The 19,421-nt window shown below is 40.0% G+C and overlaps 3 protein-coding genes across 4 annotated transcripts; all 3 read right to left on the bottom strand.

Annotated features, from left to right (window-relative positions):
* Nucleotides 1-442: 442 nt before the first annotated feature.
* LOC137101685 (alcohol dehydrogenase 1-like) lies at nucleotides 443-9,313 on the bottom strand. Of its 2 annotated transcripts, XM_067480394.1 has the most exons (10): nucleotides 9,175-9,313; nucleotides 6,805-6,888; nucleotides 6,200-6,301; nucleotides 5,874-6,015; nucleotides 5,398-5,485; nucleotides 5,037-5,256; nucleotides 3,162-3,422; nucleotides 2,816-2,948; nucleotides 2,537-2,675; nucleotides 443-2,408 (listed from the first exon to the last, which is right to left on the bottom strand). In XM_067480394.1, exons 1-10 carry the CDS (start codon nucleotides 9,175-9,177, stop codon nucleotides 2,378-2,380), a joined length of 1,203 nt encoding a protein of 400 aa, XP_067336495.1. In that variant the 5' UTR covers nucleotides 9,178-9,313; the 3' UTR covers nucleotides 443-2,377. The 2 variants fall into 2 exon arrangements, with proteins under 2 accessions (XP_067336495.1, XP_067336496.1); XM_067480395.1 differs by lacking the exon at nucleotides 9,175-9,313 and having other exon boundaries at nucleotides 445-2,408; nucleotides 6,780-6,888.
* LOC137101686 (alcohol dehydrogenase 1-like) lies at nucleotides 8,816-12,663 on the bottom strand. The gene is made up of 9 exons (XM_067480396.1): nucleotides 12,508-12,663; nucleotides 11,766-11,867; nucleotides 11,107-11,248; nucleotides 10,835-10,922; nucleotides 10,121-10,340; nucleotides 9,652-9,912; nucleotides 9,435-9,567; nucleotides 9,175-9,313; nucleotides 8,816-9,064 (listed from the first exon to the last, which is right to left on the bottom strand). The coding sequence occupies exons 1-9, from the start codon at nucleotides 12,523-12,525 to the stop codon at nucleotides 9,031-9,033; spliced, it is 1,137 nt and encodes a 378-aa protein (XP_067336497.1). The 5' UTR covers nucleotides 12,526-12,663; the 3' UTR covers nucleotides 8,816-9,030.
* A 1,970-nt stretch (nucleotides 12,664-14,633) lies between these two features.
* On the bottom strand, nucleotides 14,634-18,721 carry LOC137101684 (alcohol dehydrogenase 1). Its single transcript, XM_067480393.1, has 9 exons — nucleotides 18,584-18,721; nucleotides 17,673-17,774; nucleotides 17,200-17,341; nucleotides 16,926-17,013; nucleotides 16,229-16,448; nucleotides 15,831-16,091; nucleotides 15,527-15,659; nucleotides 15,024-15,162; nucleotides 14,634-14,913 (listed from the first exon to the last, which is right to left on the bottom strand). Exons 1-9 carry the CDS (start codon nucleotides 18,599-18,601, stop codon nucleotides 14,880-14,882), a joined length of 1,137 nt encoding a protein of 378 aa, XP_067336494.1. The 5' UTR covers nucleotides 18,602-18,721; the 3' UTR covers nucleotides 14,634-14,879.
* Between the last annotated feature and the right edge of the window lie 700 nt (nucleotides 18,722-19,421).

Raw genomic sequence — 19,421 nt, 5'->3', positions numbered from 1 at the left:
TCACTTAGGTCTGATGTCATGTTTGCCACTACAAACTGCTACTTGACACGAAAAGTCTGATAAAAAGACCAGATTCACTGGAGTGAATGCTTGACAGAAAGCCTATCGAGAGCCCCCAGGACTACAATGGACTCCACTTAGCGTGACTACGTTTGCCTGGGTTGCCTTACACCTCTGGGTCAAGACAAGCCTACTTAAATTTGGTTTATGATCAAAAAAATAGAACAAAATGTTACATATTTCTTCATTTTACACTTCGTAACCTACTGTTAAATTCTTATAATTTCAGACTTTACTGGAGTATATCATGGATTTTTGGATGCCATATGCATACGTGAATGCACACATTAAGTGGCAAGAAAATGTAAGAGAGTGATTCAAAGTGATTCATACAATTTTTAATTATGAACAAGCACATTTTAACACACATTCTTGTGCAGTGTAGGTTGGAAAAAGTATTTGCAGCCCAGTCAGGAGCTAAACAACCTGCATTTCAGAGAGTCTCAGGGAGACACAGAGGGGCCTACACCATGGACACCTGCAGAACAAGATGCACTATAGTTTACATACTATGTTAAATAGATTCACCAACCTGCTGGGGAGAGAATAGTAAGAGCATATAGAAGATGAGATTGAGCAAAGGTTTTAAGGGGCTCTGATGCTGTATGTATTAGGTTTTAAAGAGTTAAATGTAGTATCAAGCTTTAAAATAAAAATAAAAATAGACAAGAAGACAACCCCACTGGGTAGCACAAAAAATCACATTATTTATCAGTCAGGCTTTAATAAATGGTGAGTTGTCAAGTTTGACGGGCTTGTTGGTGCTGGAGCTTCCATTAATAAAGGAATTAAACTAACTCTTAATAAATATATGTAATAATTGGAAGAAACCACCATATGAGTTTAAGACAATTTTAATGTGCATGTGAAAACACTTTTGTGTCTTGTCACCCACTAACATAGATCGTTAGTATCCCTTCCCAGGCAGCTTAAGGGCCAGGACAGTCAGCAGTCTGCCATTGAGACCTTGCTGTTGGCGCGTGTCCATCGGCCTAGTTTTTGTGTTGTGTCCCACACTGGTGTTACTAGTTAGACGCCTGGCAGCTGTGATTCAGCCATCAGCATGTTGAATTGGCGTTTGTCAGTCCCTTTGGTGAGAGGGACCACTCTGATTGGTTGTTTAGCTTAGCGAATTATTAATATTAACACCAGCACAATTTCTAATCAGCCATTTCCGTGATTAGAAGTAGCTATAAGCTGTCTGATATGAGTCACATGCTAGATATTTGCCATTGCCATCTTTGCCATTTGTTCAATTGGCATTTTTTGGCCCAAAAGGCAGCGTGAGCCATAGCAGAGATGAAGAGGAAGAAAAGGGAGCTTACCCGAAGAACTAAAATCACTATGGTATACAATGGTGTGTGGAAAAATGAATAACATAATAAATACAGTGAAAGATCTGCTAATTTGAGTACAGTTGTTCTCCCAAAAGTAAGGCAGTGCTCCTCCATTGACCTACCATGACAAAATCATGGGAGAAAGTCCAAACATGGCCTCCAACTCACCAACAGAAAGGTGGAGAAATGCTCACATGATGGCAGCCAGGTCCCCCAACAGTTAACCCGACATAATGCCAACTTCACAGATGCTCAGCTGTTGGAGAATTACCCATTTCCCATCTACTGACGTGTTAATGTGGACAAAGGTAAAGGGAGAAACACCCTGAACCATCAGGTGTGGACACACATCTTGGCACAAAAAAAAATATTTTAGAGCGTATGCTGCTTAATGTAGAGAAGAACTTTAATTCAAGCCCCTTTGTCACTGATTAGCAGTGACAAAAAAATTCTAGGAGTAAATTGCTGCTTTTGTAGTGTGTGTGCTGTGTCCAGTTAAGCAAACATCCATTTTGTGAGTAAAATAGTTTTGTAGCCATTCAAATACAACAAATTTAGAAAAAACAAATGAGGAATTTACAAATGCTGTGTGTTTGGACTATTTATTTTACTGTTTAAACACTTTTCCAAGTTTAGATTTTTGAACACTGAAGAGTGTTCTACAATCACAGTGTGCACATAATCAGCTAAATATTTGCTAAAGGTCAGGCGCATGCTTTTATTATTTATCGATCTTTTATGTTATTCTATGCTATTGTGTCTGTGGGTTGGAGAGAAACAACGTTATATCAGGTCCTTGTGACAGAAGTGAAGGTAGAGTTGACTTTGACTTTTAAACGTAGTAATGTACATACAGTAATTTAAAAGATCTTACTATTATATGGGCTATATTATTTTTACAATTGTTGAGCTGAAATTGTAGATATTATTGTGGTAAATTAGTGCATCATTTCAGCATCATTGAAAGTAACACAGAGGTCTTAATCGGAAAGATTCAGGACTGTCCGGATGCTGTGGAACAAAGAGAGAAAAAGAGAACTGAGCAGACTTACCTATGAATATCCCCATAAATAATTTGTAAGTTGATGTTATGTCATTAAAAATGAAATAATGGAGAAAGTATATAAGTGTAAATCTACCATTTTGCATGTTTCATCAGTTCAATGGCATCATTGATCTGGTCCAGAGTCATGTTGTGAGTAATAAACTCATCCAGCTTCACTTTCTTGTCCAGATAGGCTTTGACCATCGCAGGCACACCATCCTTGCCCTTGAAACCTGAGCCACAGCATTACAAAATATGAGCACAGAATTATGTCTAAAATACAAAGATTTGCTGAAAATATGCCCAGCACTATTTCCGGGAGCCCAGTTTCCAGATATTCACTAACTGGTGGATTTTGTCAGTTTGGTCTCACCTCCAAATAGTGAGCCCTTCCATGTACGTCCAGCAATGAGTTGGATGGGTCGAGCAGCAAAGTCATCCAAGTTTGTCCAGCCAACAATTACACTGACTCCCCAACCTTGTATACAGGACTCCAAAGCGCTGCGCTATATGAAGAAATAGCACCCAGTCAACTTGTAAGAAAAGAAAGCAGGTTCAAATCTAATAAAGGACATCTTTTTGTCACTGATTGGATTGAAAAAAAAAAAAAGACCTCTTGACTTTAATTAGAATGAAGGTTGTCAAATGTTATTAATTCAATAGTTAATCAACATGTCTTTGTTATATTGTAAAACCAGATTAGGTTAAATCTGCCCCACCATGACTGTCACATTCCCAACACATTCCAGGGAATAGTCCACTCCTCCATTGGTCATCTCAGCCAGCACTTGGCTGATGGGTTTGTTGTGATCCTTGGGGTTCACAAAGTCGGTCGCCCCAAACACCTTGGCTTTTTCAAACTTGTCTGGATTGACGTCAACAGCGATGATCCTCTTGGCTCCTGCAGACTTGCAGCCCATGACTGCAGCCAAACCCACAGCTCCCAGGCCAAACACAGCACATGTGGAGCCTGGTTCCACCTGAAGTCAAAAGACTCTGGTTAACACAGTATTTTGGGTCCTCCAATTATCAACGACTACAGAATATGACTGAACTGAAGGACCAATACTTTTTACTTTATATATGTCTCCTTTAGGCAACATTATTAGAAAACACTCCATAAATTTCCACTGTTATGCTGATGATACCCAGCTATATTTATCTATGGAACCAGATGAAAATAATCAGTTAATAAAGCTTCAAGCATGCCTACAAGACATAAAGGCCTGGATGTCCCACAATTTTTTACTTTTAAACTCAGACAAAACTGAAGTCTTTGGGCCCAAAAATCTCAGAGATATGATGTCCAACCATATTGTTACACTAGATGGCATAAGTCTGGCCTCCAGTACTACTGTAAGGAACCTTGGAGTTATGTTTGATCAGGATCTGTCCTTTAACTCACATATAAAACAAATCTCTAGAACAGCCTTCTTCCACCTACGGAACATTGCCAAAATTAGGAGCATCCTGTCTCAAAGTGATGCCGAAAAACTGGTCCATGCATTTGTTACCTCTAGGTTGGACTACTGTAATTCCCTACTTTCAGGATGCCCCAGTAACTCCCTAAAGAGCCTGCAATTAATCCAAAATGCTGCAGCAAGAGTGCTGACTGGAACTAGCAAGAGAGATCATATTTCACCTTCACTAGCTTCTCTCCATTGGCTTCCAATTAAATGTAGAATAGAATTTAAAACCCTGCTTCTTACATATAAAGCTCTGAATGGTCAGGCTCCATCATATTTAGAAGACCTCATAGCACCATATCATCCCAGTAGACCACTTCGCTCTCAGAATGCAGGCCTACTTGTGGTTCCCAGAATTTCTAAAAGTAGAATGGGAGGTAGAGCCTTTAGCTATCAAGCTCCTCTCTTGTGGAACCAGCTCCCAGTTCAGATTCGGGAAGCAGACACCCTCTCTACTTTTAAGTCTAGGCTTAAAACCTTCCTTTTTAATAAAGCATATAGTTAGTTATAGTTATGCTGCCATAGGCTTAGACTGCTGGGGGACCCACCCCCCAATGCACTGAGCTCCTTTCCTCCTCTTGACCATCTCTCCTCTCCTCTCATCCCGCAATTGTCACCACTGTATGTCATTAACTCTGTGTATTCTCTCCCGTAGTTGTCTTTGTCCTCTGTCCCCTTCTCTCTGTCCCTTTCTGCAGGTGTCCCCCGGCTTTGAAGCTGTGTGTCTTCCAGCGTGAAGCTACTGGTCCTACCAATCTGCCCGATGTTTTGTTGTTGCTTTTTGTTGCTCTGTTCTTTTCTCTCTCCCCTTTCCACTCACCCCAACCGGTCGAGGCAGATGGCCGTCCACCCTGAGCCTGGTTCTGCAGGAGGTTTCTTCCGTTAAAGGGAGTTTTTCCTCTCCACTGTTGCCTATGGCTTGCTCCAGGGGGAATTGTTGGGTTCTCTTTATATATCTTATAATCTTGACTTTATTCTGTAAAGTGCCCTGAGATGACTTTGTTGTGAATTGGCGCTATATAAATAAAGTTGAATTGAAAAAGTTGAATTGAACTAAGAAACGATTTCTGAACAATGAGGGGAACATTAGCCTTAAGTCTGATTATCACCAACAATAAACAAACACACCTTAGCAGTATTAACTGCTGCTCCAAATCCTGTGCAGATCCCACATCCAAGGAGACAGACTTTGTCCAGAGGGGCAGCAGGGTCGATCTTAGCTACAGCCATCGTGTTAACAACAGTGTACTCAGAGAAGGTACTGGTTCCCATAAACTGCAGCACCTTCTTCCCCTTACAGGTAAACCTGGAGTCTAGTGGTGACATTGCATTGGAACGCATAGCGGCCCTGAACAAGACAGACAGCAAAGACATACTGAATAAAATGTTTGTGTCAAATGTGCCAGTAACTATATGAGACATCAAAGACGAATGACATCCAAAGTTACAGTATAGTAGATGGCAGGATTTGAACTCTTATGAAGCTCACCATGCTTTTTCACACTGGTTTGTCTTCGGACTCCTACAGAAGCGACATTCTCTACACTGGGCGATGAACAGAGGAATCACCTTGTCTCCTTAAACACAAAACACTGTTGGCGTGGGACTTTTAAATAAATGTTACACTAACCTTAAAAAGAATGTAACTAAATGGTGAATGAATGGCACAAATCTGCCTCAGTAACTACTCAATCATTACTAATGTTAATAGTAATGTGGGGATTAAATGACTGATTCTATAGGAGCCTGGTGTCATTTGCACATCACTGTTAGTGGAGCTTTAGTAGTGATCAAATGTCACTAAGAACAAAATCTCTTTTGTAAGAGAGATCTGACAACAATTTACAATCTGTATACAGTATCAAATCATTTGTACGACTATCAGTTTCTAATTCATTCCTATTTCACTCTCAGAAAGAATCCAAATAAGCCTATTTCCCAAATGTTGGACAAGTGAAAATGAACCTGGCTGAAATTCAGTGACTCCTGGCCCAACGCTCTCTACAATGCCTGCTGCCTCATGGCCAAGCACTGTTGGGAAGCCATCTTCATGCATATTCTCCAGAAGGTGGTACAGATCGGAATGGCACACCCCAGTTGCTACAATCTGCAAAGATGTGACACTGAGAATTGAGGGGACAGGCTGACAAGCATCCACTCTCTTATATTATCTGTTGAATGCTATAAGGATGAGTTAATTGATCTTATGAACTGATGAAAAGTGCTACTTTGTGCTGCAGCAGGGAAGAACAACCCAAAAGCAGTCTTGTGTAGTCATATGGGTCTCTCACCTTTATGCGGACCTCATTGGCCTGGGGAGGGGCTACCTCTATCTCCTCAATCACTAAAGGCTTGTTGGGCTCCCAGGCCACTGCAGCCTTGCATTTAATAACCTAGGGGACAATAACCCAAGTATACATTTACTGCATGAGAAATAAAATGTAAAGCAAACAGTTTAAAGTCCATAGCTACCCTCATTTGTGTCTAACTGTGTGTCTAACAAAGTTAAAGTACAACTTGAGATATGCAACTCAGACTGAGGGTATCCTTACACTTAGCTATTACATAACCATAACCCTCGTGTATCCCGTGAACACACATGTAGAGCGTAAATTATACTCTGGCACACACACATGCTTAGGTGCAAACTTTAGTCTAACTGTACATACACATCAAGAAATTATCAATTTAAATTATTATAAGAATGTGATACTGTTACACTGCATTTCATGTTTTGTTCACGTTTTAGCCTGTGTGCATAAGTACAAAGCTGTATCAATTAGGCAATATTTACACAGATATCAGCAAAAGATGATCAAAATGATTATGAATCACATAAAGAAAAGTGCTCATATCATGGCTCATACTTACCTTACCAGCTGTGGCCATTGTTTACCTTAGGGACCTTAGAGGAGAGTGGAGCTGAGAGAGGTCTGCAGCTCCAAGACCGGAGAGGGGGAGGAGACAGGAAACTGTAAACCTGTTTTTGAATGGGTGAATGATATATCAGACTCCTGTGGATGTGTGTAGCACCAGGCCTCAAAGATCATCTTTTTAGCTTAAGGTATTATGTATCTTTATTGATGCCTTAAAATTCAGTAACAGCCAAAATTAATTATTTGCCCCAGATCTGAGCTACAGTACGTGGCAGCTAAGGTTTTGGCCTTGGAAGAACCACTGGGCTACTAAAGTTATGATACTTATGTGAAGTGGCTTCATTTGCTAAGACCTTTTCCAATTATTATACAGTTGTGTACGCATCATATATAGGAATATGTTTGTATATGATTATCTGCATTTTAGTGAAAATCAGCTTCTAAACACGTTAGATATAGGACAAGTGTGATTGTAGGAGCCTAAATGCAGTTTATGTTTGGTTGATTGCAGCAATTTAAGTTAATAGATAAAGTCTTAAAATAGGTGCAAGAAATCTTTGCAATATTCAGCAAGTTTGTTTAATTTTCTGGAAGTGGATTGTGTTTGGTTGATTTCAAGGTGGTTTGTATCAGAGAGAATCTATGACTGTTATAAGTACTTTTATTCTGATAGGCTAAAGGGGGGAAGTCAGGTGACGAAATTCTACGGTCACGAAAGAAGTTTTTTTTTTGAAGATTAGAGGACAGTGGAGCCACACAGTTTTTTGACCTCTCTCTCTTTACGTCTCTCTTTTTTCTTTTTGAGTGTTTCATTCCAATGATTTTGTGTTGAAAACTCTGCACGTTGAAGACTGTTCTGCACACGGTACACGTGTGTTTAAGTAAACATGTACATTTCATCGAGTGGTCCTGTGGATTTGTGGATGTGGAAAGAGAGCGTCAAGCTAAGGCTTCAGTTTGGAAATCTATAGTGGTAATAGAGTACAACATTTTAACATGTGGTCTGAGCCAATAGCCCTGACATCTCACATTCTTGGTATTACTCTTCCTGTCTGCCCTGTCAGGTTCTGATTTGGTCATGAGATGGATGACAAGAACAGATCATTGACCTGGGGCTGTTTATCATTTAAAAAAACATTAATCCAAGCTGGATACAACAAAAAGCCCCTGTCTTTCTTAAGAGACTTTCCGCTTGAATCATAAGGAGCGGGCGATTCCAATGCTCATTGCAAAAGTGGGCATAATAACTTCCTGTTGGAAATAACTTTTGTGAAAGTGATTAATCAGCCCTAGGAAGTTACCCATACACTATAATTGTAACTGTAAATAAAAATCCCGATGGCAACAATTTGAAATAAAGCATCATGATCTGATCCACGATGCAGCCAAATTACAGCTACTGATGTCATTGTTTGGAGGCTTAGGAAAGAGTAGCTTTCCTTTATTTCTATTAATTCTAAGGAACGTGCATGTCATTCTTTCACAAGGTGAACAGAGGTTTTAAACAAGCGCTCAGGAATCGGTTAGAGTGCAAAGTACAATGTTGCACTCTGATGTGGGCATAGATAAGCTTTTTATAGGAGATGCTGTAAATTATTAACTGTCATAATTGTGGCGGAGCTTTTATATAATTCAGCTAAGCCTCACTAGTAAACCATTGCAGACTGAACACAAATACAAAAAATACTGGTGAAATAACCAAAATGTCTATGAGAGTCCGTAATTTATACAACCAGATACTTCTACACAACTTCTACTTGTCACCTTGTATTGATATCAGAAAACTACTCCTATGGCGTGAACTACAACAAAATCAGAAAAAAACAAGGACGTCACATATCCCATCGGTGTAGACAATTAAATTAGCTTCTTCAACGCATGTTTAGCATTTGGTTATTCAAACACCACAGATGATACTCGTGTGATAAACATTAGACATGCACAATGTGCTTAATTTTAAGGATCTCTTTAAAATATGCAGTGTTTCCTGTTTGAATGCTGTATTGAGATTCAGTAAAGCACAGTTGCAGGTTGATAAATGATCTTAGTTTCATTACAATCAACACAACAGTCTCATTGTGAAGAAATACTCAGGACTGACCGGTTGCTGTGAAGCAAGAACAAAAATGGAAATTGGAACACTTGTACTTTTTAAAATTCCTATGTGTACAACTAGTTGCATATTACAAATATGGGCTTTATAGAAATATAAGTACCACTGGCCATGTTTCATTAAAACAGTGGTCTCATTGGGAACAAACACTCAGGACCGTCCGGACGCTGTGAAGCAAAAACAAAACAGAAATGATGAAACTTGTACTTATTAAATCTTCTTCTGGGTAACTAGTTAGGAAATCCTAAGTGGTGGAATAACAGAAACATAAATTTACCATTTGCCATGTTTCATCAGGTCAATGGCATCATTGACCTGGTCCAGAGTCATGGTGTGAGTGATAAACTCATCCAGCTTCACCTTCTTCTCCATGTAGGCTTTAACCATCTCAGGGACACCGTCCTTACTCCTAAAACCTGAAACCCAGAGAACACATGGAACAAAACAGCAAAGAGATTCTTTTCATATTCATACTGGTTGATCAATTGCAAACATCAAGCCTGTAGAAAACTCTGTGGTGTTTGTAATAATGATCACCTCCAAATAGGGAGCCCTTCCATGTGCGTCCAGCGATGAGCTGCATGGGTCGAGCCGCAAAATCACTGGAATCTGTCCAGCCAACAATCACACTGACTCCCCATCCTTGCACACAAGACTCCAACGCACTGCGCTGAGAAAGTATGGATTTTAAATTATTACATAACACTTTTTGTTGTTTCACATGAAATATAAGTAAACACCCCTGTCTTCGTACCATGACAGCCACATTCCCAACACATTCCAGGGAATAGTCCACTCCTCCATTGGTCATCTCAGCCAGCACTTGGCTGATGGGTTTGTTGTGATCCTTGGGGTTCACAAAGTCGGTCGCCCCAAACACCTTGGCTTTTTCAAACTTGTCTGGATTGACGTCAACAGCAATGATCCTCTTGGCTCCTGCAGACTTGCAGCCCATGACTGCAGCCAAACCCACAGCTCCCAGGCCAAACACAGCACATGTGGAGCCTGGTTCCACCTGCAGTGGAAAATACTCTCATCAACATGATATTAGGTTGGACTACTGCAGAGCCACAGACGGTTTATACAGTCCCAAAAAAGGTATTGGCACATTTGTGATCTGATCTTGATGTTTGATTTTAGTTCTAGCCTAAGACTGATTATGAAGTAGTGTTGGAAGAATTTGTAGGTGTTATGTACTATGCCTAACAGCTAAACATACACACCTTAGCAGTATTAACTGCTGCTCCAAATCCTGTGCAGACCCCACATCCAAGGAGACAGACTTTGTCCAGAGGGGCAGCAGGGTCGATCTTAGCTACAGCCATCGTGCGAACAACAGTGTACTCAGAGAAGGTACTGGTTCCCGCAAACTGTAGCACCTTCTTCCCCTTACAGGTAAACCTGGAGTCTGGTAAGGCCAACATAATGGAACTACCAGCAGTCCTGAACAAGAAAATGTAATAAATGATATTCCATCCATCCATTTTCTGTAAGGGCATATTCTGTTCAGAGACTACTTCAGCTGTCATTGGGTGAAAGGAGGGGTACACCCTGGACAGATTGCCAGTCCGTCTCCAGGCCAACACAGAGAGACATACACAGTCACCAGTTAACCTAACATGCATGTCTTTGGACTGTGGGAGGTAACAGGAGTACTCAGAGGAAACACATGCAGGCACCGGGAGAACATACAAACTCCACCCAGAAAGGCTGCAGTTTATTTTGAAAATAAAGTTGTATTTGGATCATATCGAATAAGAGGATGCAACATAAATGTGTTGAGCAGTACTGTATACCTCAAATTGAATATTGAAACTATAATGCGATACAATCATTCAGCATTTATAGTTATTGACCTGGCTGATAACCTAATAAATACATCCTGAATGCATGGAATGAAACAAAGAAAATATTGACTGGGAATAAATGTGGCTCACCATCCTTTAACACACTGATTGGTCTTGGGACTTTTGCAGAAGTGACATTCTCCACACTGGGGGATGGGCAGAGGGATAACCTTATCCCCTGAAAATCAAAAACTTCTTTCATCCCATGTTTGAAAATGTTACAAATTGTGTGTGTGTGTGTGTGTGTGTGTGTGTGTGTATGTTTAGAAGGGCTAAGATGTTTCCCTGTAATTGTATATACAGTGACATGTAGTTTGCGTGTTTTCTCTGTGTACATGTGAAAGTTGAAAGCTTCAACTGACCTGGCTGAAATTCAGTGACTCCAGGGCCGATGCTCTCTACAATCCCAGCTCCCTCATGGCCGAGGACTATTGGGAATCCGTTATTATGTTCACACTCAAAAAGGTGGTTAAGGTCTGTGTGGCACACTGAAGTTGCCACAATCTATAACCAGGGCAATAAGCAGTGAAAACATTAGGGGGGCCACCCTTTACTTACACTTTAGTTTAAAAACTGCATCCAGCTGCAGGATTTGGGGTTTGTTTTCATTAAGTTTAGCAGTCCTAGCAAGCATTGGACATTAAATTAAGATATAAATTGATACATATTCACTTTATGTCCCTGACCATTTAAAAAACTTCTTGAGCCTCAACAACCTGGTCTTGATTAATCTAAATCTAAACACCCAAGGACCAGTTTTCTAAATTATCTTTTATTACTAAGGTCCTGGAAAAGATACTACAATGGCTGGACGTCCTAAGAGAGAACAAAATTTCTCTCTTCCCAGTTGCACTTAGATTGTCTTTATTATAGTGTCTTTGCAGTCTCTATTGGGTTGACCTGTAGGTATATTTTCAAATTCCGCAGCTGCGGTGTATTCTTGCATGAGGTTTGTAACAATGTTAGTGCAGGACAACATACTTGTGAACATGACTATGTCAGGATCTTCGGCATCTCTTACCTTGATGCGGACCTCATTGACTTGGGGTGGGGCTACCTCAATCTTCTCAAGCACCAGAGGCTTCTTGGGCCCCCAGGCCACGGCTGCCTTGCATCTAATAACCTAGAGGGAAACAGCATAAGTATGAATTTACTGCATAAGATGTAAATATGTAAAGAGCATGAAATTACCCAGCACAAGATCCCAGTAACTTTACTGGGCTACACTGCCACAAGCCTTTCCTGACTAACCCAGCATAAGTCTCATTATATGATAATCCTGTGCACAGCTGTTTGCTTGTCCAGCTACTAGGGGGCTGACCTGGAATGGGAACAATATATCTAAACCTTTTCTTTGCAGGCATATGCATTCTTCATGAAATGAAAGTTTATTCAGTTACTCCCGCCATGATCTCATTGGCCTGCTCGCCTCTGATTGTTGCCCAATATCAACTGTTATGTAAAAGTGACAGTAAAGTTTCACAGCCTATGTCAGGTCAAAAAAGTGTATGCAATACTTCACTAAGTCAGAGGGGAGAGGAGTAAACTCTGTTTTTTATCTTTTATTATTATACATAATCAACTTTTTTAAGTTAATTATAGCTGAATAATCTGGACAAGAGCACTGACACATATGTGTAGTGTAGTGATGCAGCAGTATCTTATGTTGTTCCCATTCACACTTCAACCACAGAGTCAAAACAAATGTAGTTATGAATACGGCTACAAAAATGTTGCATATAGAAGCAGTTTTCTGTACCTACCTTACCAGCTGTGGCCATTCTTGCAGCACAGATTTGTGTCACAAAATAGCATTTGAAAGAAAGAGCTGCGAGTCCAAATGTTTTGATACAGCTGCAAGACAAAAATCAATCAAAATAAAAAAAAATAAAAAATCAATTGTGCAATCACTTAGAGAGACTGTACTTTGTTCACAGTGGTGGAGCCAAAGGGTGGCCTGAGGTGTCCATGGCACCACGTAGCTAAAGTCTAACCAATCAACTGACCATCCCAAACAGCACGGCATTGTGGGTTGAGAGACTTTCCTCTGTGCAGATGTCTGTCAGTCTACAACCTTATTTTCCTGATTAACACACCAGCCACACACATGGCTGCACTGGGTGACATATGTGTTTTCACCTTATTCTGACTCATCTAGAAAACAAGAACACTTGTGCCTGGATCTCGGTAATTGACTTCATCTCGGCAAATAACACAATCTACAACAGCCTATTAAAAAGTTGGTGTTTTTGGGTATAAATCCTGGCACAGTAACATCTGAAGTATCCATAGTGAGCACAGGGTAACCACAAGAGTGTGTGTTGAACCTTTTACTGTTTATGCTGCTGATGGATGACAGTTCTGCTACTTTCAATACCAAAAATATCATAAAGTTTGCAGATGACATCGCAGTTGTCAGTGGTGAGTGAGTCTGCAGGAAAGAGATGGAACAGTGAACAGCCTGGTGCAAAAATACAACCCCAATTCCAAAAAAGTTGGGACAATGTGTAGAATGCTATGATTTGCAAATCTCATCAACCAATATTTTATTCACAATAGAACAGAAACAACATATCTGACATTGAAGCTAAAACATTTTACCATTTCATGGAAATTATTAGCTCATTTTGAATTTGATGTTTGCAACACATCTCAAAAAAGTTGGAAGAGGGGCAAAAAAAGGCTGGAAAAGTAATTGCTGCAAATCCAAAACAAATGGAGCATTTGACAACTAATTAGGTTAATTGGCAATAGGTCAATAACATGACTGGGTATAAAAGGAGCATTTCAGACAGTCAGACCATTTCAAATTTAAGGTGGGCAGAGGTTCACCAATCTGTGACAAACTGCATCTAAAAATTGTGGTGCAATTTCAGGTGTAAAATTGCTAAGACTTTCCTACCATCTACACAATTCCTCTCCTAAACTCCAGATGTTTACAGAAAGTTGTTATAAGAAGAGACGATGCCTCACAATCGTAACATTTTAACATTAAGGTTTTAACATTAAGTTGGTCAGTGAAATCACAAAAAATCTTCTCCTCGCACCTTTGTTAAATTAAATTGAGGTAAATGGAAAAAATTTCTTTTCCGGAAAGGAGGTTTTCAGTTTGTCATGTGAAAAAGTAAGCAAGTCATACATTTATGTAGTTGGGTTAACTCCAATGCAAAGCGAGCAATACCCTGAGGACCCCAGATTTGGTTCTGTGGAGAAAATACTAGAAGTTACTTTGCAGGAAAGATGGTGAGGCTGGCAAACAATTGTGTAGCAAAGGTACAATTTAGCCCATGTTTTGTTTTTACTCCCAGTGCACTAAAACAAATCTCATTCATTTACACTGTTTGCTACTGATGCAAGGTTAGTATTGCTACACAACCCCCCGCTTTGGTTGAAAGAGAAAGAAACACAGTTTTCCTCAGTGTATGTGGCGTGACAGCTAAAACCACATACCACATTTGGAGGATTGGGGTGGGGGCATAATAAAAATCGGAGTGTTGCCATTTTCTTCACAGATAGGGAGAGAGAATCCAGCTGAACCAAACATGCCCTTAAAGGAAGAAGTTCATGTAAAAGTGTTTGCTTTCATAATAATTATGTAAATATCCCAGTGTTTATCTGTAATAGTCTCCTCATAATGAGGAAAACAGCATAACATGCAACGGCACTTTTGGGAGACAAATCCTGGATTCAGTCTTGGCAGAATAATTACACACTGCCTGCCAAATAAAGCAAACATTGATCGACTAGGCTGGTCTGAGTAAATCTGAATTTTAACTGTTTGACAAGAGCACTTAAGTCACTTAAACACAACTCAATCAGAAATTTTCTAAAAGAAACAGGCAGTTGGATGCTGTTTCTATGAGAAATAATACAACGAAATAACAACACGTCTGTTTTAATTATTTATTTTGCCTCAAACATTTTGTCATGTTCAGCTTTTGACAATATGAGCACTGTAGATGGTTCTAACAATCACTATATGCTTAGTAAAGCCACTAGAAAACCTGCAAATATATTGTGTATGATTTTAAAGATCTTTTATTCATATGCATTGTGTTGTGTTGTGTGTCTGTGGTTCAGTACAAAACAGCTGCAGATCATTAAATGATCTGGACTGAAATAAAAAACAATGGCCTCAATGGGAACAAACACTCAGGACCGTCCGGATGCTGTGAAGCAAAAACAAAACAGAAACGATGAGACTTGTACTTATTAAATCTTCTTCTGGGTAACTAGTTAGGAAATCCTGAGTGGTGGAATAACAGAAACATAAATTTACCATTTGCCATGTTTCATCAGGTCAATGGCATCATTGACCTGGTCCAGAGTCATGGTGTGAGTGATAAACTCATCCAGCTTCACCTTCTTCTCCAGGTAGGCTTTAACCATCTCTGGGACACCGTCCTTACCCTTAAAACCTGACAAGCAGAAAACACACACATCATAAAAAACAGGCTGAACAATTGAAGAGGTTAAGCATCAGCCTTTTGGTTAGTGTAATGCAGCAGTACTGGAGATGGACAGAAATCCCAGCTACTAATAGTCCAATTAAATGAGAAATGCCAGACAAGGTCATGCAGACCTGTGATCAATGAAACTTGACCCGATGAGCTTCTCTCTCTCCACTTGTTCTGCCAAATTGTCTTCCTATTTTTAAGAAAATGACTAATAACCACCTAAAACTAACAGTTACTATTTTTATCTGTTATTCTATCTCTCTATCTACCTATCTACCTATCTATCTATCTATCTATCTTTTTTATTTTTTTAGTTTTGTCTCACCTCCAAACAGTGAGCCTTTCCATGTCCGTCCAGATATGAGCTGAATGGGTCGGGCAGCAAAGTCATGCATGTCCGTCCAGCCAACCAGCACGCTGACGCCCCAACCTTTCACACAAGACTCCAAAGCACTGCGCTAGATGGAGAAACAGCACAAAGTAGTAAGAATAATAACTAAGATTATGACCAAAGTGGTTCAACTGTCCAAATTGGATAATGAGTTTTATTTTGATAGAATCTTCAAAATAGTTTGTGTTCCTGAACCCGTTTACATTAACTCTCTATGTACATCTGTTTATCGGCTCACCATGACAGCCACATTCCCAACGCATTCCAGGGAATAGTCCACTCCTCCATTGGTCATCTCAGCCAGCACTTGGCTGATGGGTTTGTTGTGATCCTTGGGGTTCACAAAGTCGGTCGCCCCAAACACCTTGGCTTTTTCAAACTTGTCTGGATTGACGTCAACAGCGATGATCCTCTTGGCTCCTGCAGACTTGCAGCCCATGACTGCAGCCAAACCCACAGCTCCCAGGCCAAACACAGCACATGTGGAGCCTGGTTCCACCTGAAGTCAAAAGACTCTGGTTAACACGCTATTTTGGGTCCTCCAATTATCAATGACTACAGAAGATGACTGAACTAAGAACAATGAGGGGAACATTAGCCTTACGTCTGATTATCACCAACAATAAACAAACACACCTTAGCAGTATTAACTGCTGCTCCAAATCCTGTGCAGATCCCACATCCAAGGAGACAGACTTTGTCCAGAGGGGCAGCAGGGTCGATCTTAGCTACAGCGATCATGTTAACAACAGTGTACTCAGAGAAGGTACTGGTTCCCATAAACTGCAGCACCTTCTTCCCCTTACAGGTAAACCGAGTTTCTGGTGAAGCCATTACATCGTGACGATCAACAGCCCTGAACAGACAATTACAATGAAATTGCAACCTAGATCAGAGTTTGGATATTCTGTTCTGTTAACCTGAGCAATAAGCCAAAAATATTAAATATCCAAACAAAGGGTGGTGTCAAGTACGACCTAAAGTTATGCCACTAGCATAGTTTTAGAGTAAAAGAGAAACAGAATTGCACACACAGGTTTGCACATATACATGGAAAAAATGTATAGAGTTTTTCATTTCATTTTGTGCAAACAATTTATTTGCACACTACTAACATTAAGGTTTGGTCAATATTGTGGTATGAGGTGCTGCTCAGGCAGGTGGGGCTTTTCTCAATCCCATGAAGTTAAGGGAGTGTACCATGTGCAGGGGAAGCCGAACGTTTGCTAGCACAAATACAATGGCTTGAAGGACCTATGTTGGGACAACGCTAAGGTTATGAGGAAAACAGAACATTTTGGAATGACAGAGCAGAAGAAAACAATGTGCTCACCATCCTTTTTCACATTGGTTGGTCTTGGGACTCTTACAGAAGCGACATTCTCTACACTGTGAGATGAACAGAGGAATCACCTTGTCTCCTGCAATTCAAATTTAAATGATGCAACGTCAAACTAACTTTAGGCCAATTTGTAATTAAACCTTAAAATCCAAGTAAGTGTTTTCTTAAACTGAACTGGATGGTGCATAAACAGTATGCTTTGGTCAAACCATTGCTACTACAGATGAACAATGAGTCAAAGGTGAGGTTGTTAGCTTTAAGTTACCTGGCTGAAATTCAGTGACTCCAGGTCCGACACTCTCCACGATACCTGCTCCCTCATGGCCAAGAACTGCTGGGAAACCATCTTTATGCATTCCCTCGAACATGTGGTACAGGTCAGTGTGGCACACCCCAGTTGCCAGAATCTGCACCGATGACATTGATCACATATTGAAATGACTGACACCTTTTGTTTGTTTTGTTTGTTTATTGCTTTCTTAGCAATGTACATTTTACTGAATCACTTCCCTGAACAGCAAGAAGTTGGATGGTCTGGTCATATTTTTTCTAAAATCCAATGCATAAGTGTGACAGGGAGCATTTGTGGCTCAGGTGGTAGAGCAGTCATTTATCAGTTGAGGTGCTGGTGGATTAATCCCCAGCTCCTCCTGTCCACGTGTCAAAAACATCTGGTCTTGAGCAGTAAGACATTCCTGTGCTTCTAAATGTGTATTTTAGTTAACAAACGTTTCTCACCTTGATGCGGACCTCGTTGGCCTGGGGAGGGGCTACTTCAATCTCCTCAATCACTAAAGGCTTGTTGGGCTCCCACGCCACTGCAGCCTTGCACTTGATAACCTACACAGAAGTGACACGCACATTATATCTCCACTACGGGATGATGCTGCAGGTAAACATCTATACTAAAATGGCTGTACGGAAGGATTTCAAGCACCCACTCAAGTAACGTGCTTTCAATTGCATTTAGTATATCGACTTGGCAGAGTTGAGGAATTCCAAGAATGTTTTTATTTTGCTATACACACACTACATGTATTGTAGGGTGCAGTGGTTTAATGCCTGATACAGCTGGGTCTGGAAGAAGCAAACACCACATAAAAAGCAAGAGACTAAAGTCCACACCAGCAGCAGACGGAATTATTAAAAGAGTACAGTTTGATTCAAGGTTTGTTTAGCATCACTGAGTAAACAACAAACAAAGTTGATGAATGATGTTTACATTTAAAATTCTTGGTTATTGGTTTATTGCGCCAAGGTTCTACGATACATTGAGTTTTGACGTACCACCGCATTCAGCTTTGCCAATATCCACAGTTGCGCAAAAAAACTGTCTAAATAGTTTTAAACTTGGTGATAAGTCAAGTCAGGATGTGCAATGTTTCAAAGAGCCAGAAGGAAGAGAAAAATAACAGAATTGTATTTATCTTTGGTAAAAATGTGTTAATTGGAAGAACAATAAGGTCGTTCTTGCATGTGCACATGATTTGATAGTAGACACGGCACAAGAGCAGTGAACAGCATTGTCAGGTATCAGCTTGATATTTTACATTCATCCACACTGAACTAACATCACATACACAAACATGTTTTATTAATTGAGATCTAAATAACTACTTATCTATTCCTGTACTGAATTGTGTACTTACCTTACCAGCCGTAGCCATTTGTGCAGCAGAGTAAAACAATGAGAGGGGATGAGAAAAAAGACAGCTGCAGGAGCAGAGAGGGAGAGAAGTTGAAGAGAGAAGAGGTTTAAATACTGCTACATGAAAAAAAAAATGGTTACGTAAACTTACAGGGCAGGACTTTGAATACTTTCTTTGTACTTCAGTTAGTTTAAATGGCACAGCAAACCCAAATGCCCAAAACTCACCACTCATTGAGTTACAGACATTCTATATCAGACATTTGATATCAGGAGGTGCCAGGGGGGGCTCATCAGAGGGACGATGAGGGAAAATGCTAAAAAGAAAATTCTATTATTATGCGCATTATTTAAAAATAAAGTTCATAATAAAATATAACATTGAAATCTTGCCGTGCCCATCCTACATCCTCTAAACATCATTCGTCACACGAAGGTAGATTATCAGAATATAAACAATTTGGGTGAAAGTTAAGTCTTAACAAAATGAAGGCGTGAATAACTTAGTTTTATTCTTTTAATCATCTACTATCATTAACATCAGTGAAACCATAGGTGTACATAATTTGCGGACATGATGCAAAAAGTGCAATTTCTATAATCAAATGTATGGCAATTAGTCAACAGGGAACACAGTGCCAATTATAAATACTGGTAAAGACAAAGGTAGTAAAAGCAGTTAAATAAGATTCTAAAAGACAAACAATCCACATTATGACACTATTGTGTGAATACTAATCAATTTCTTCAAAGGCACTACATCAGGAAATTATTCTCAAGTGTGGTAATGTGCACAAACATGACTCGTATTACTGGCACACTAGTGCTTTGAACAAAAG

The sequence above is a fragment of the Channa argus genome, chromosome 16 (genome assembly GCF_033026475.1).
Source record: "Channa argus isolate prfri chromosome 16, Channa argus male v1.0, whole genome shotgun sequence".
In the NCBI taxonomy this organism is placed as follows: Eukaryota; Metazoa; Chordata; class Actinopteri; order Anabantiformes; family Channidae; genus Channa; species Channa argus.
Note: the sequence above shows the minus strand (reverse complement) of the source record. Positions and strands in the feature narration are given on the sequence as shown.

Coding starts and splice junctions, on each gene's coding strand:
- LOC137101685 (XM_067480394.1), bottom strand. Junction 6,302..6,804: donor TCTCCTCTAAGGTCCCTAAG/GTAAACAATGGC, acceptor ATTGTCCCCTAG/GTTATTAAATGCAAGGCTGC. Junction 6,016..6,199: donor CCAATGAGGTCCGCATAAAG/GTGAGAGACCCA, acceptor ACATCTTTGCAG/ATTGTAGCAACTGGGGTGTG.
- LOC137101686 (XM_067480396.1), bottom strand. Junction 9,314..9,434: donor GAAGGGCTCCCTATTTGGAG/GTGATCATTATT, acceptor TCTGGGTTTCAG/GTTTTAGGAGTAAGGACGGT. Junction 9,065..9,174: donor CTGATGAAACATGGCAAATG/GTAAATTTATGT, acceptor TTTGCTTCACAG/CGTCCGGACGGTCCTGAGTG.
- LOC137101684 (XM_067480393.1), bottom strand. Junction 16,092..16,228: donor CAGCAGTTAATACTGCTAAG/GTGTGTTTGTTT, acceptor TTTTGACTTCAG/GTGGAACCAGGCTCCACATG. Junction 14,914..15,023: donor CTGATGAAACATGGCAAATG/GTAAATTTATGT, acceptor TTTGCTTCACAG/CATCCGGACGGTCCTGAGTG.